We start from the raw sequence: 15488 nt of genomic DNA on the forward strand, positions 1-15488 counted from the left end.
CTGTATCTATCTTAAGTAAATTCAGTATTGATTTATTCCGATGTAAGAATCAATAGTTATTAATTTAGTTAATTTATCTATATCAGCACTGGAGTAAACAGTGATGTCATCATCCTGCTCAGTTCAGTTTGCATACAATGGTGTCAATGCAGGCAGATCAAAACACTGTTGAATATCAAATGTCAAGTGTCCCCAACTAAGCAAGCCAAAGGCGACAGCGGCAAGGAACCCAAACTCCAACAGGTGACATCAGGTGGCAAACAGGTGTTAAAATGGAGAAAAAAACCTTGGGAGAAACCAGGCTTAGTCAGGGGGCCAACCCTCTGGTGAACAGTGCTTTGTTATGATTCAGGCAGCTATCATAAGTCCGATGGGATCGCAACAGTCAAAGTATTTATTCCAGTTCCATCCAGTTGAGGATCGTATTCATCACGCCGGTATGGATGGTTTGTTGAGGAACTGTGCCACTGGCTGTTGTGTCGATGAGGCCTTCACAAGTGGATGATCTAGTTGACTCAATCTCTTCTGACACTTCAGGGCTGCGTCGTGGTCGTGTCAAGGTGCAGGTCCTCGATCTCACCTGGATACGGTCCGGATCCGGCTGACTATCGTAAACCTCGGGATAAACAGAGAAACTAATATTAGCGTAGATGCCATTCTTCTTCTGATGTAACGAGTACATCTGGTGTTATAGGAAGTGTTCCAGGTGGAAGTGATCATAATCATAATCATAATGATAATCAGTCAGTAAGTAGTCAATCACTGCATTATTCATAAAAAAACAAGGTAAACGTGTGCATACAGATTACAAATGCTTAATATAAAAACAGTCCCACAACATAAAAATCTAAACAAAAATAAGTTATTCTATAATTATATTGGTAACACTTTACAAAAAAGTTTAATTTGTTAACATTAGTTAATGCATTAACTAACATCAACTAACAATGAGCAACAGTATCAATTCATCTTTTGTTAACATTAGTTACAAAATAAAAAATATAACCATTGTTTGTTCACAATAGTTCACAATAGTTCACAGTGCATTAACTAATGTTAACAAATATAATTTTTTATTTTAATAAGGTATTAGTAAATGTTAATATTAACATTAACTAAGATTCATAAATGCTGTAGAAGTATTGTTCATTCTTAATTCATGTTCTTGTAGTTAACTAATGTTAATAAAGTGTTGCCATTATATATATTTTCACAGTAACAATAAATAATAACAACAGACTTTGTTGTTGGATATCATTACAATAACAGTTTTATTCCACAATGAACATAGATAAAAGTTATTGGCACTAACAATATTGTGAATGTCAACTTTGGTATGTAAAACATTTTTTCAGTTTTTCATTTTGTTTTGCAGAAAAAAATAAAATAATTAGCAACAGATCAAATCCATAATGCAGTTCGTATATTCTGATTCCGGATTGATTTAAGGTATACAAGGAAAATAAATATTTATTTTCTGATAAATATGAATTGTTGGTGGGGAAACAAACACTGAAAAAATAACATGTGAACAGTTTTGTATGAAATTACTAGAAAATTATCAAACTGAAAATCAGAATTAGTTTCATAGTAGCTTGATTTTACACATCTATCCATAAATCAGCAGAGATTTATAGAATTTGGGATTATATTAATGACATTTTTAATGTTGTGTCATTTGCATATGCACAGTCAGTTCTGGGTTTTCTCTGCACTTTTGGTCAGACATTTAGTAAATTAAGCAGTCATTTAGTGCCTCTTCCTTACTGAGGTCAAACACACAGCCTTTTAAATGGACGAAGGAAATTCTTTTCAAACAGGACAATGACCTGTGAAGGGACTCTTCAGAACCATCCAGGTACTGGGATCCTGTTTGTTGCCAGTTTACAGGCTGCGGTAAATTTTGATGATGTCTCTAATTGGGCTGCGACACATGGGGCAAGACGGGTTTGACATCTCCGTTAGCTTCCCACCACACACAGAGCACACGCACATGTGTCCACACGTGTACAGCACTGAGTCCACTGTCCTCTCACAGCAAATGAAACACTCCTCACCAGTAATCGCATAGCATGATGGGTTATTAGAAGATTCTGAGGACAGTGAACTGAATGTTGTGCCTGGTAACCACAATAACCACATAGAAAACAGCAATGAGAAATACATTGAAGAATTTGGTAAATCAACAAAAGAATAACACAATGAGAGACAGGAACACACCTGCAGAACTGCTGATGCTCTGTGGGTGGAGCTGAAAGATATCAGTAAAGCCCCTGACTGCTGTACTGTGTCTCTGATTGGCTGAATGGTGACTGGCATCACTAAAGATGGACCTCTGTATTTCTGAACAGGATGGAGTGTAACCGCATGAAGTGCCTAGAAAAAAAACAAAATATATTATTTATTGATTTTGAATATTATTTGAATATTTTTATATATATAATTAAAATGCAATGCATTAACTAATATTAAATATTTCAGAAGTTCAAATATATCTTTTATTTGGCCTAATTCATGAAATTCGTAAATATATGAGTAACTTGCGCGTAAAACTGACTTTCCCAAAAAACACTCCTCTGGATTCACAAATGCTTTGTAAACATCAGATATGATAGTTAAACGTGTGTATGTTAAGGAATTCCAATTATCTGTAAATAGGGCGCCATGCACGCTCATTCACAATCAACATAATCCCCGCATATGAATTACAGCTATGTAAATTACGGGTCCAGGTACACTGTGGAATCTTCTGGACTCCCTTCTCAGGTTTGGCTCCAGTATATTGCATAAATGCAAAAGAGACTAATAGACCATATGCCTAGCAAAAAATATTAAATTAACATGTGTTCACTGATGACTTTTTAGCCAGCTGAAAAAAAATGCCTGGTGTTCTTCTGAAAACGGCAAGCTGATGGCGCTTGAGAGTTCACATTATGTCAGAGCAATAATATATATAGAATTACTATTATCATTGCTATTCCAACTACTATTATTTTTATTTGGTCCTCTTCCTGATCCTTTAACCTCCCCCTCACTCCCGGTGAAATTAGTATATTGGTTAATATGTCTGTCATTACTGCTATTGCTATTACAATTTGAATTTATTATTATTATCATTGCTATTAATACTAATGTTTTTGTCACCCTCCTCATCTTCCATTCTCTAGTTTTCTTGTAATATTATTGTTATTATCATCATTATTGTCATTAAAATTATTATAATTATTTTTTATTATTAATATTATTATTATTATTAGTAGTAGTAGATTTCACTGATATTTTCCTTTTTTTTTTTTCTCATTATAATGTTATGTCTGTTGTACTTCCCTACATGCTCCTTCATATATTTCCATTCCCTCACCCAGTTACAATTACTTATACACACACACACACACACACACACACACACACACACACACACACACACACACATAAATCTAACTGTCTGTTATGTATTGTTTTGTTGTACATGTATTTGTATTTTGCATTTAATGTCTCAACTGTAAATATTGTAATTGTCTGTTTGCATAAAAAAAAAAAAAAAAAAAAAATTATATATATATATATATATATAATTTTTTTTTACCCAGTATGCTGACTTGCTTGATGTGTGTCTGTAAATCGAAGATTATCCACAGAGGAGTGGAATTATCCACACACATCTCTCTACAGGCTCTCCCTCCATTATGACTCACAAGCACCTCCCCTTCTGCAGTTGCCCGCAAACCGATGATATCCCCGCCCACAAGCGGTGAAGTCAGACAGCTAAAAGCCCAGAATTCTTTGCGGTCCAGCAGGTCATCTGGATTGACCGGCAGGTGCTTTGGGTTCAAATAGGCTGGGTTACAGGAAGTGAATCCGTAAGACAAATATCCATTCAGGGCAGATGACTTCAACAACACCTTTAGGAACACACACTCTCCACAGAGCAACGGTCGATGCGTGAACACCAGAGCACAATCCTCAAGTCTCTTGTAATAACGGACCGCTATATGTTCAGTCAGCAGACGCAGACCGTTGCCATGGACACAGTGAAAATGCAAGTCATCGTCAAGCTGATGTGACAGCACTGAGTTGAGGGCATTTGGAGAGCTTGAGAATGATGGCCGACCGTCCTGGAGGTCAAGCTCAGAGCAGTTGCTTGAGAGATGCCAGTCATTCATCCCTTCATGAGTCAAATCAGGACAGAGATATTCAGCTGGCACCATCTTGCTGTCTGTCAAACAAACACACACTACATTTAAAATCAGAATTATGCTATTATTTTTCTAAGTGATTGCACTTACAAGGGACATGGGGGTGGGCTCCTGTGCCAATAAACAACAATCTAGCAACCAACCAGAAAAACCTAGCAACCGAAAATGGCATTCTCATTTCCCCTATTACATTTAAATTACCACTTACCACAAAATTTTACGTAAGATTTTTTTTCCGAAAGGTACTTTTATTCAGCAAGAATGCATTAACTCGATCAAAAGTGACTTTTACATTGCTACAAAAATTCTTTTTCAGTTAAACTCTATTCTATTCTAACTTTCTATTCATCAAAGGCCATGTACAAACTTCAGCTAAATTCAGCTGTCAATTAACTTTTTTAGTGCTTAATCCTGTTCTGTACACACACAGTTTAGTAATTTAAGGGAGTGACAACCGCATTCTACAACCGAATGAACTCCCGAAAAATGTAAGTAGTGACAACCACATTTACAAAAATTCTACGCAGTTTACGGAACGGAACTGAACAACTGAAAGTGTTGCTAGGTTAATGATGTATTTTAAAGTGCATCAGAGATGTTTTTCTCTTCTTTATATACAGTGCAAGAAATTGCTGGGAAAGCGGTACGAGCCTTGACTCATTCTTGTTGCCAGATCTAGCTAGAAAAACAACAAACAAGAACAAGCCAACAATAAACGTAAATAAATCCAAATGCTTTATGCTGAAAATTAGACCAAAATATCATAACCTGCACCTGCACGCTGTAGTGATCAGCAGGCAGACATGAGGGAAGACTCCCCTCATCACCTCATCTGCCATGATGAAAAGCACAGGACTCCAAAACTCACACCTCCAAGAGAAGCAAACAAGGGAATAGATGGGCTAGCAGATAAGCCTATCAAGACAATCACCCTGACCATTTGAGGAAAGGAAGAAAGATGACATTAGCATGTCATTGAGCAGGCTAATTCTATCACCATTCTCCTCCATTGATCACCCCAGTCCCTCAGTCGTTAGACCTGAGGTGTAAACTGAACTCCACTCACCAGACAGGTTTTGCTATGTGACTTGAAGTCACAAAGGACACAAAATAGACACACAGTGGACAAAATGGAGCAAATCTTCTCCATTTTTATTATCAAGAACTCTATATACTTCATGAGTGTTGTTTGTGTACATGCAAACTATACAAACTTGCCTACCAAGGTATACATTAATGCATGGGTAAAAGGTCAATATAACTCAATGATGTTTGTTCTTTATGTTTTCAGCACAATGCCTAGGGTAATCTGAAATTGGTTTGGAAAGTGAATTATGCATAGGAAAAACCTTAAAGACATTGTTCTAAACGTGAACTTTAAGCTATGCAAATGAACCTCATGCAAGAGGGGGGCCATCCAGTGGCCACCTCTGACAGCATCAACCAATCAAAACAGTGCATCTGAAAGGTGCAAATTTGCATTTCCCTCCCTCTCAGGACAGGTTAAAAGACTTGTTTCTGGGTCAGATAATTGTTCCAGTTGGGTTGCTGCAGTTTCCCGTTCTGGTTCCAGGCTCCAGTTCTTGTTCCAGTCCCGGTTCAAGGTTCTGGTCCCAAGATGTGCTAAGCTAAGTCCAACTCTACAGAGTTGTGAAGTTGCTCTCTCAAAACTCTGAAGCTCTAAAGAGAGAAACAAGGAAGTTCTGCAAGAAGTGAATTTGGGGAGTTTGAAAACTGCAACAGAGACAATGACTAAAGCTTAGCCCCCCATCTTCAAGATATCTTCTGTACCAACTTCAATCCTCTCATCAGAGATCCTCCAGATCTGCGTGTTCCGGATCTGCACTCTACTTCAGAATCTAAAGATCCTTCCGTCTGCGTGTTCCAGAGAATAAGGATCATCTGCACAGACATCAGAACCTTCAAGGCTTCTTCAAGGCTTCTTCTTCTGCGTGTTCCAGGAAAAGACCTTCTCTGTGCTCCAGGAGTTCAACGTTCACAAGTACTTCGTGTTCAAGTCTGTGAACCGGATTCCAACTCCTTTCTTCCCACTGCAACGCTGCTCAGCTCAACAAGTGGAAGACGTCACCTTCGGATTCAGCACGACCAGGCAGACGTAAATATCACTTACCAAACCTCTTTCTAGAGACCTTGGCATTAGTGTATACTGTCAGTATATGTTTATCTAATTTGCATTAGATCTTGCATAGCTGATATCAGTTGATAACAAATAATCTCTCGGTTTATTTGTCGAATTCAGAATACGGTTTGCCTTATTTCTTCTGGAGAAACTACAGTTTATCTTTCCATAAGATTAACTTGTAACTGCCATAGTAACATCCAACTCATCCACTTGCATTTATCAGTCTTTTTGCACTTTATCCATCCAGTAGTTGTTAGTTACTCTTGTCTATCCTTTTGTTAATAAAATCCATTTATTACACTTGTGTCTTCCTTGTGTTGATAATACAGTAAAGGCTCTACAAGAACGATAGTCTCACAAGATATCTCACAAATCCTTCAGATTGGTCAGATGATGAACTTCCTCCAATTCATATAATTGTAATTCAGTCAACAATCTTCCATGATTGTTCTTTATTGTCAAGGTGAAACTTGACTGGTGCCCCGAAAATATTGGAAGAAATCATCTGACTCAATATTAATATTAATACAAAATATTAATATTAATATCTAAGACCATAAACCACTAAATCTGTGGTACCCTCGAGTGAGGCTAGTCCAAAATCACTACAACGCTTTAATAACTCTGCAAATCATTAGCTTTATAAGCCATGCATAAACAACAAGCCCAAATACACTTATAATAAGTGGATATGGCAACACAAGAGCACGTTCAAGAGGCGATCTAACGTAGAACCCGAAGCGCTGCACTGTGTTTACTACTTGAACAGTGTAGGAGACTGACATGTAAGAGAAGAAATTGTTGAATAAAGTCATTATTTTTGCAGTTTTTTTTGTGCACAAAAAGTATTCTTGTCATTTTAACATTAAGGTTGAACCAATGACTATTTTAACAATTTCTTTACTACCTTTCTGGGCCTTGAAAGTAGTAATACCGTTGCAGTCTATTGGAGGTCAAGAAAGGTCTCGGATTTCATCAAAAATATCTTAATTTGTGTTCCTGAAGATGAATGAAGATCTTAAGGGTTTGGGACACATGAGGGTGAGTAAGTAATGACAGAATTTTCATTTTTGGGTGAACTAACCCTTTAAATGCGGTTGTCACTCCTGAAACTTTACAGTGTGTACGTGGCCAAGAAAAAAAGGTATCATGGTTTCCACCAAAATATTGAGCAGCACAACTTCATCATTTTTTTCATCATTGGAAATAATAATAATAAATGGCCATACACATATGGTATACGGTGGACAGCCGCTAATGAGAACACCAGAGCTTCAGTGATGGAAATTACTGGTCTGCTATAACTTTTACTGCAGCCGCATCAGCAGAAATGTTCTCAGATGCAATAGATATTCCTCTTTGGGTTGTTTTTAGGTTCCGGGCTTGACGTCGCATGCCATCCACTGAACTGCCTTCAGCTGACACTGACTAATCTGAACAGGAATTTTTGAGACATAGAAGCTTCAGAGACACTAGGGTCATGAAACCTAAAATCAAAAGGAAGGAGGCATGTGCATTGGTTCTCTTTAAATATTTTAAAGGTGCCATCGAACGTTTTTTTACAAGATGTAATATAAGTCTAAGGTGTCCACTGAATGTGTCTGTGAAGTTTCAGCTCAAAATACCCCATAGATTTTTTTTAATTAATTTTTTTAACTGCCTATTTTGGGGCATAATTAGAAATGCGCCGATGCTGCGGCCCCTTTAAATGCTCGCACTCTCAGCCCCCGGAGCTCACGCTTGCCTTAAACAGTGCATAAACAAAGTTTAAACAGCTAATATAACCCTCAAAATGGATCTTTACAAAGTGTTCGTCATGCATACTGCATGCATGCATCGGATTATGTGAGTATAGTATTTATTTGGATATTTACATTTGATTCTGAATGAGTTTGAGGTTTTGCTAACATTACACACTGTTGGAGAGATTTATAAAGAATAAAGTTGTGTTTGTGCATTATACAGACTGCAAGTGTTTAAAAATGTAAATAGCGACAGCTCTTGTCTCCGTGAATACAGTAAGAAACAATGGTAACTTTAACCGTAACATTTAACAGTACATTAGCAACATGCTAAAGAAACATTTAGAAAGACAATTTACAAATATCACTAAAAATATCATGTTATCATGGATCATGTCAGTTATTATCACTCCATCTGCCATTTTTCGCTGTTGTCCTTGCTTGCTTACCTAGTCTGACGATTTAAGCTGTGCACATCCAGATGTTAATACTGGCTGCCCTTGTGTAATGCCTCGATCATGGGCTGGCATATGCAAATATTGGGGGCGTACATCCCGACTGTTACGTAACAGTCGGTGTTATGTTGAGATTCGCCTGTTCTTCGGAGGTCTTTTAAACAAATGAGATTTATATAAGAAGGAGGAAACAATGGAGTTTGAGACTCACTGTATGTCATTTCCATGTACTGAACTCTTGTTATTTAACTATGCCAATATAAATTCAATTTTTAATTCTAGGTCACCTTTAAATGATTTCTGTTATACTGATATTTAAAAATTCAAAAATGCATTTGTAAGGTAATATGTGATGACCTACAGTACAAGGGACCTTCTATTTAGAATTGAAACACATTGACAAAATGTCAGACGTGGTGTGATCTACATTAGTTAGAACAGGAGGTGATTTTAGTCACAGCATCTGGCCATCTGACAATAAACACATTTTGGAAGCGGCAGAGGTAACATGAGATAGCACAGTGCGAATTGCTTGAGGATTGTTGATCTATAAACCTAACTATGTCTGTCTATTTATACAGAGGCAAAGTGCAACTGAAAATAAGCTTGAATACACATAGCGGATGTTGCTAGTTGGATAACAGAAGCAAAATGTGGTATGTGTGTATGTGTATTTGCATGTCTAGTAGGTTTGTTTTTGTGAATTGTGGGGATATTCCATAGGCGTAATGGTTTTTATACTGTACAAACCGTATTTTCTATCACCCTACACTACCCCTACCCCTAAACCTACCCATCACAGGAAACTGTGCATATTTTTACTTTCTCAAAAAAACTCATTCTGTATGATTTATAAGCCTTTTGAAGAATGGGGACATGGGGTAATGTCCTCATAAGTCAACCTCTCCTTGTAATACCTATGTCATACCCATGTCATTATACAAATTTGTGTCCTCATATGTCACAGAAACGCTCACACACACACACACACACACACACACACACACACACACACACACACACACACACACACACACACACACACACGCGCGCGCACACACACACACACACACACACACACACACACACTATGCTATATGCTATCTGACTGTAACAGAAACATGTTTTTACTCAAACGTAAGAAAGAGAGAAAGAGAGTGTGTGAGAGAAGACCTCTCTTTTCAAAACAATGTAGCTTCTCCAGTAATTTTTCAAAATGGTAGTTTAACTACTTTAACTTATGATGACGTTTCAAAGTCACTTCCAAAACACTGTTAACCTTTGACCATATTAACTGCCAATCAAGCTTTTTTTAGATGAAGAAAACTGCTGAATAATAATACCAAACATCAACAACAACAACAGCTGTATTGTGAATCTGTATGTGTAATCTAGTTTAAATAAAGATTAAAGCATAATTCTTCTCATGGTCTCATGGAGTGTTTAATTGGCTTAAATTGGCTTTAATTGACTTTGTTTCAATAGAATCTCACAAGAATTATGAATGGAATAACTCTGTTTCTATTCAGCTTTGAGTTTTATTGATTTTGTATAAACACAAATAGTTTTTTCTCACTTTGCCAACATTCTGGAATTCTGGAAGTGTTGCTAGGCAACATTCCATTCTCTCCAATCTTTTTTCCATTGGGCAGTTTTTGTAATTAGGATAAGAGTGTATAAATCTAGGATTCTATTTTTAAATGTTGTGAATTTAAATTGTTTAAATATGCTCGGCACAGCGAAAACAAGCGGCCTCTGTGAACTTTACAACTCATCAAGCGATCAGCACGTGCTCAGTGAAGCGCAGCTCAGATACTGGCCCACATTACACGCCAACCTGGAGCTCAGCAATTCCACTTGGAGCAAACTCTGAATGGCACATCATCTGATCTGCATAGAGTGTTATTTCACAGAGATGTCAGACATACCAGCTTCAGGCCAGTTGGATGACTTCTTGGTTTAAATTTGCAAAACTTTATATTTCATATGATGTCCTGATTTATTTGAGGGGAGGGTCTATGGGAGGGTAAATGTATGTTTATTTCAGATCTTTCAATCTAAAAATAAGCTTGTGCAATTTACTTATGAATGTGCCCAGAGACATCAGAAAAACATACAGAGAGCTTTAGTTTCTGCACCAACAGCAGCAAGACACCGATTGTGAGTGAGTGTTAGATATCAGGAATGGTGAGAGAACATTGTGCTTGGTACGTTTTTCGTCTTCAAAACAAACTTGGGTCTCCAGCTGACAAAGCTAGCATGCTTCCTATAATGTTTATGCATTAGGTCAGTAGGCAGAGAGTAGGGGCCCTTTTGTGGCTGTTTGAACACACTCGTCCACATGAGCGTGTACACTACGAAAGGGTCGAATGAGTTTTCAACTACCTCTGGAAGTGGTCGAAAGTGGAGAAGCTCAAAATGTTTTAGACCCCATTTACACCTGTATTTAGCGTGTGATCCGATTGACCAAAATGCTTCTTAAAGGGTTAGTTAACCCAAAAATGAAAATTCTGTCATTAATTACTCACCCTCATTTTGTTCCACACCCATAAGACCTGTTTACTTTGGAACACAAATTAAGATGGGAGTACTTTTTGTACACAAAAACAAAACAACTTTATTCGACAAACTCTTCTCTTCCCTGTCATTATCCTTACGCAGGTGACGTATTAAGCACAGTGAAGGTTTCCGTGTTTACGTCCGAATGCTGGCTTAGTATTGGGCGGCCAAAAAGTACAAAATACAAAAAGTATTCTCATTGCTTCATAAAATTAAGGTTGAACTACTGCAGTCACGTCAATGGTTTAAACAATGTCTTTAGTACATTTCTGAACCTTGAAAGTGTTGATTATATTGCTGTCTATGGACAAGTAATACACCTCTCGGATTTCATTTCAAACATCTTAATTTGTCTTCCGAAGTATGGAGTTTCTTTTGTGTCTTTTTTATTCAAACAAACATATTGTGTTTGAGAGTAAAACTAATTATTTTGTAATTAAAAAATATATATATTGCAAAAAAAGTCTTCTTAAGGCTCAAAAATAAAGAAGTTGATAACAGAATTATTTGCAGTGCGTGTAAATCTTTGAAAACCTTTATTTTTCCTTGTGCACTTCGAGAACTTTTCATCCCAAACCCACACAATTTGCTCTCTTTTCTGCTGTCTTTTTTGCGGGTCAAAATATTTTGCTTGCGAGGTGAATAGGTTTGCAAGCTGAAAAGTTTTGCAAGTTGAAAAGTTTTGCGAATTGAAAAGTTTTGTTTGCACGTGAAGCTGTAGCTCAGTGGGCGGTCTCTACCAACCAGGATGAAAGGCATTTTTCTATTGGTCACCCTCGATTGAAGTGACATGTTGGCCACGCCCACTACGGTTTCCAGCCTCTGCTGCTGCCACCGAGAAGATAAGAAAAGCGAGAATGGCGAGCAACAGGTCGTTTACTGGGTAAGATAACTAATTTAATATCATAAACGCAGTGACAAGTGAACTGAATGATTCTCTCTTCTTATGCTGTCCCATTTAAATACTTAACGTTGGCTAGACCAGTCTGTAGTTAGTGTTACCGTTGACTAGATTTTATTAACGTTAGCCAACCATAGCAGCCAGAGCCACCATTAGTAACGTTTGCCGTGTGGTCGATGTCCAGTGTTGCTAGCTGAGCTGACATTCATAATCACATTTGGATTTTCTCAGCGTAAAGGTTGACATAATGTGGTGTAATACTACAAAAAAAAATTATAATCATAACCTTTATCTCCATACCAAAATCCCAGATGTCCAGACAGTGATTCATCTTTTATAAATCGTTAAAATATTAATGTCTGCGACCATGGAGACTGTTGTATAGACTGTAAGTATTTTAAACGTGTAACTTTAAAATGATAAATGTTTATTATGAATAAATAGCGCTCATAAACGGCCGCGGAGATGGCATTCTCAAGTCAAACTAGCCGGGGCTTGGACCCAGAAACGGCGTTCCTTACGTCACGAGTTAACAAGCGGATATTTTTACCCCAGAACCTAGGCCCAACTCTACGAACATCGAAAATAGTGCCTCTCAACCTTTACGCTGAGAAAATCCAAATGTGATTATGAATGTCAGCTCAGCTAGCAACACTGGACATCGACCACACGGCAAACGTTACTAATGGTGGCTCTGGCTGCTAGTGTTGGCTAACGTTAATAAAATCTAGTCAACGGCAGCATAAGAAGAGAGAATCATTCAGTTCACTTGTCACTGCGTTTATGATATTAAATTAGTTATCTTACCCAGTAAACGACCTGTTGGTCACCATTCTCGCTTCTCTTATCTTCTCGGTGGCAGCAGCAGAGGCTGGAAACCGTAGTGGGCATGGCCAACTTGTCACTTCAATCGAGGGTGACCAATAGAAAAATGCCTTTCATCCTGGTTGGTAGAGACCGCCCACTGAGCTACAGCTTCACGTGCAAACAAAACTTTTCAATTCGCAAAACTTTTCAACTTGCAAAACTTTTCAGCTTGCAAACCTATTCACCTTGCAAGCAAAATATTTTGACCCGCAAAAAAGACAGCAGAAAAGAGAGCAAAATGTGTGGGTTTGGGATGAAAAGTTCTAGAAGTGCAAAAGGAAAAATAAAGGTTTTCAAAGATTTACACGCACTGCAAATAATTCTGTTATCAACTTCATTTTTGAGCCTTAAGACGACTTTTTTTGCAATATATATATTTTTTAATTACAAAATAATTAGTTTTACTCTCAAACACAATATGTTTGTTTGAATAAAAAAGACACAAAAGAAACTCCATACCGAAGACGTGTGTGGAACGACATGAGGGTGAGTAATTAATGACAGATTTTTCATTTTTGGGTGAAATAACCATTTAATACCAGGTATAAACAGGGCCTGAGAGGAATGTGAACTCACCAAGTAGCTGTACTCCACGTGTCAGCCCGTAAATGTCAATGATTGCCCATACTGGCTCTCCGGTTGGGACACCAATGAAGAAGAAGATCGGAGAGCTGCCATTAACCCGGTAAAACACTCGTCCTGTGTTATCTAACCAGAAGGACAGAATAGTTCCTTCTTCACATTGTTCCTCAGGAAGTGCTCGGGCCCAAAATCCCGTCTCGTTGACCAGATCTGGGCATGCGAACCGTGGCAGCCACGCTGAACTTAAGTCAGACGGGTCCACTGTACTGAAACCCACTCGCAGGGCACCACTCCAACATCCCTGTTTCTTTGTGATCTAAAAGAAGAGACCAAAAGTCAGAGAAACCGATGGAGTTAGCTAAAATGACACTTTTTAAAAGAATATTTATAAAATTGCCATATATACTCAGCAAAAAAAGAAACGTCCTCTGACTTTCAACTGTTTTTACTTTCAGTAAACTTAATGTGTAAATATTTGTATGAACACTAAAAGAGGATGATCAGCTGTCCTTCCTGTCTCCCGTAGCGCTGTCTCAGGCGTCTCACAGTGCGGACATGGCAATTTATTGCCCTATAGCCACATCAGCAGTCCTCATGCCTCCCTGCAGCATGCCAAATGCACGTTCACGCAGATGAGCAGGGACCCTGGGCACCTTTCTTTGGGTGTTTTTCACAGTCGGTAGACAAGTCTCTTTAGTGTCCTGCGTTTTTAGAAATGTGACCTTAAATGCCTACTTTTTGTAAGCTGTTAAGGTCTTAACGACCATTCCAGAGGTGCATGTTAATTAATTGATTATGGTTAATTGAACATGCATGGAAAACATTGTTTAAACCCTTTACAATGAAGATCTGTAAAGTTATTTGGATTTTTACAACATTATTGTTGAAATGCACAGTCCTGAAAAAGGGACGTTTCTTTTTTTGCTGAGTATATTTATATATACACAAGATTTTTTAATATTTATAAAATCTATAAAAAGAGACCAGCAGACACATTTATCAGAAAAGGATTCTTAGTTTTTTTTTTCATTCCCTAAACAACCTCATTCACCAGAACAAGATAACAGGCACAACCTCACATGTTAGTATTTCTAGCATTCTCTTTCTGTTTTTCCTTCGCTGGGAAAGTTTGAGATGGAGTGATGTGAAAGAGGGATATGTGAGGGCTATTTTGGGACAACACAGGATGTGGAAACGGGTGAGAGTTAGGTTACCATACCTTCAGCCGGACCTGTTCATTGATTCTGATTGGCCGGTTGGTGAAGGTGATAGCATTACAGAAGCTGGCAATTCGGTGCACACTGCGCTGTGTTTTGTCCATCACGATCTGAGAGCCTTTAGTGTTGGCATGGAAACAAAGCGGCAGGAAAGGCTGGCAGCTGTGGGCACATACTGGCCTTCAAGGGGTGGCAGTGAAGTGTTCTACCATCTGAGAGATGGACAAAAAAAAAAAGAAAAGAAAATTGTGTACATTTTTGTACACTCACATTTAGTCTAAAACTACAATAATCATGTTCACCCAGCACACCTCTGCACATACTCACTATTTCTCTCAACATGGGGACAGTAGAGGTGTCAGTCAATTAATTGAAAAAACAAATCTACTTGCTTTACTTATTTGAAAATGTAACTCAGATATTTTGTTGTAAATTTAAAAGTATTGCATTATTTTACTAGTTACTTGAAAAAGTAATCTAATTACGTAACCTGCATTACTTGTAATGTGCTACCCTCCTATTAATGTATACCCTCCTGTAATGTGCTACCCTCCTATTCACTGGTTATTCTTTTTAAGAGCTTTGTGCTGTTTACAGAACAGAGGGAGAACAGTGGCTACCATCTCTGAATGAAAATCTTTATCAAGAACAGAGAGACAACAAAAGAGTCACAGAGATACAGAGAGAGAAAGAACGCAGGTTTCTGCTATTCAGGCTGCCAAAAATGAGGTTATGTCTCCACACACACACACACACACACACACACACACACACACACACACACACACACACACACACACACACACACACTTACACATTGGCAAAG

General features: G+C 37.9%; 1 protein-coding gene across 1 annotated transcript; it reads right to left on the minus strand.

Annotated features, from left to right (window-relative positions):
- Positions 1-472: 472 nt before the first annotated feature.
- On the minus strand, positions 473-14981 carry neurl1ab (neuralized E3 ubiquitin protein ligase 1Ab). Its single transcript, XM_048190248.1, is given in 6 exon segments — positions 473-2120; positions 2221-2376; positions 3587-4216; positions 13440-13761; positions 14665-14814; positions 14816-14981. Coding segments are annotated over 6 exon segments (1515 nt in total). The 5' UTR covers positions 14837-14981; the 3' UTR covers positions 473-1884.
- Between the last annotated feature and the right edge of the window lie 507 nt (positions 14982-15488).

The sequence above is a fragment of the Megalobrama amblycephala genome, linkage group LG5 (genome assembly GCF_018812025.1).
Source record: "Megalobrama amblycephala isolate DHTTF-2021 linkage group LG5, ASM1881202v1, whole genome shotgun sequence".
Lineage (NCBI taxonomy): Eukaryota > Metazoa > Chordata > Actinopteri > Cypriniformes > Xenocyprididae > Megalobrama > Megalobrama amblycephala.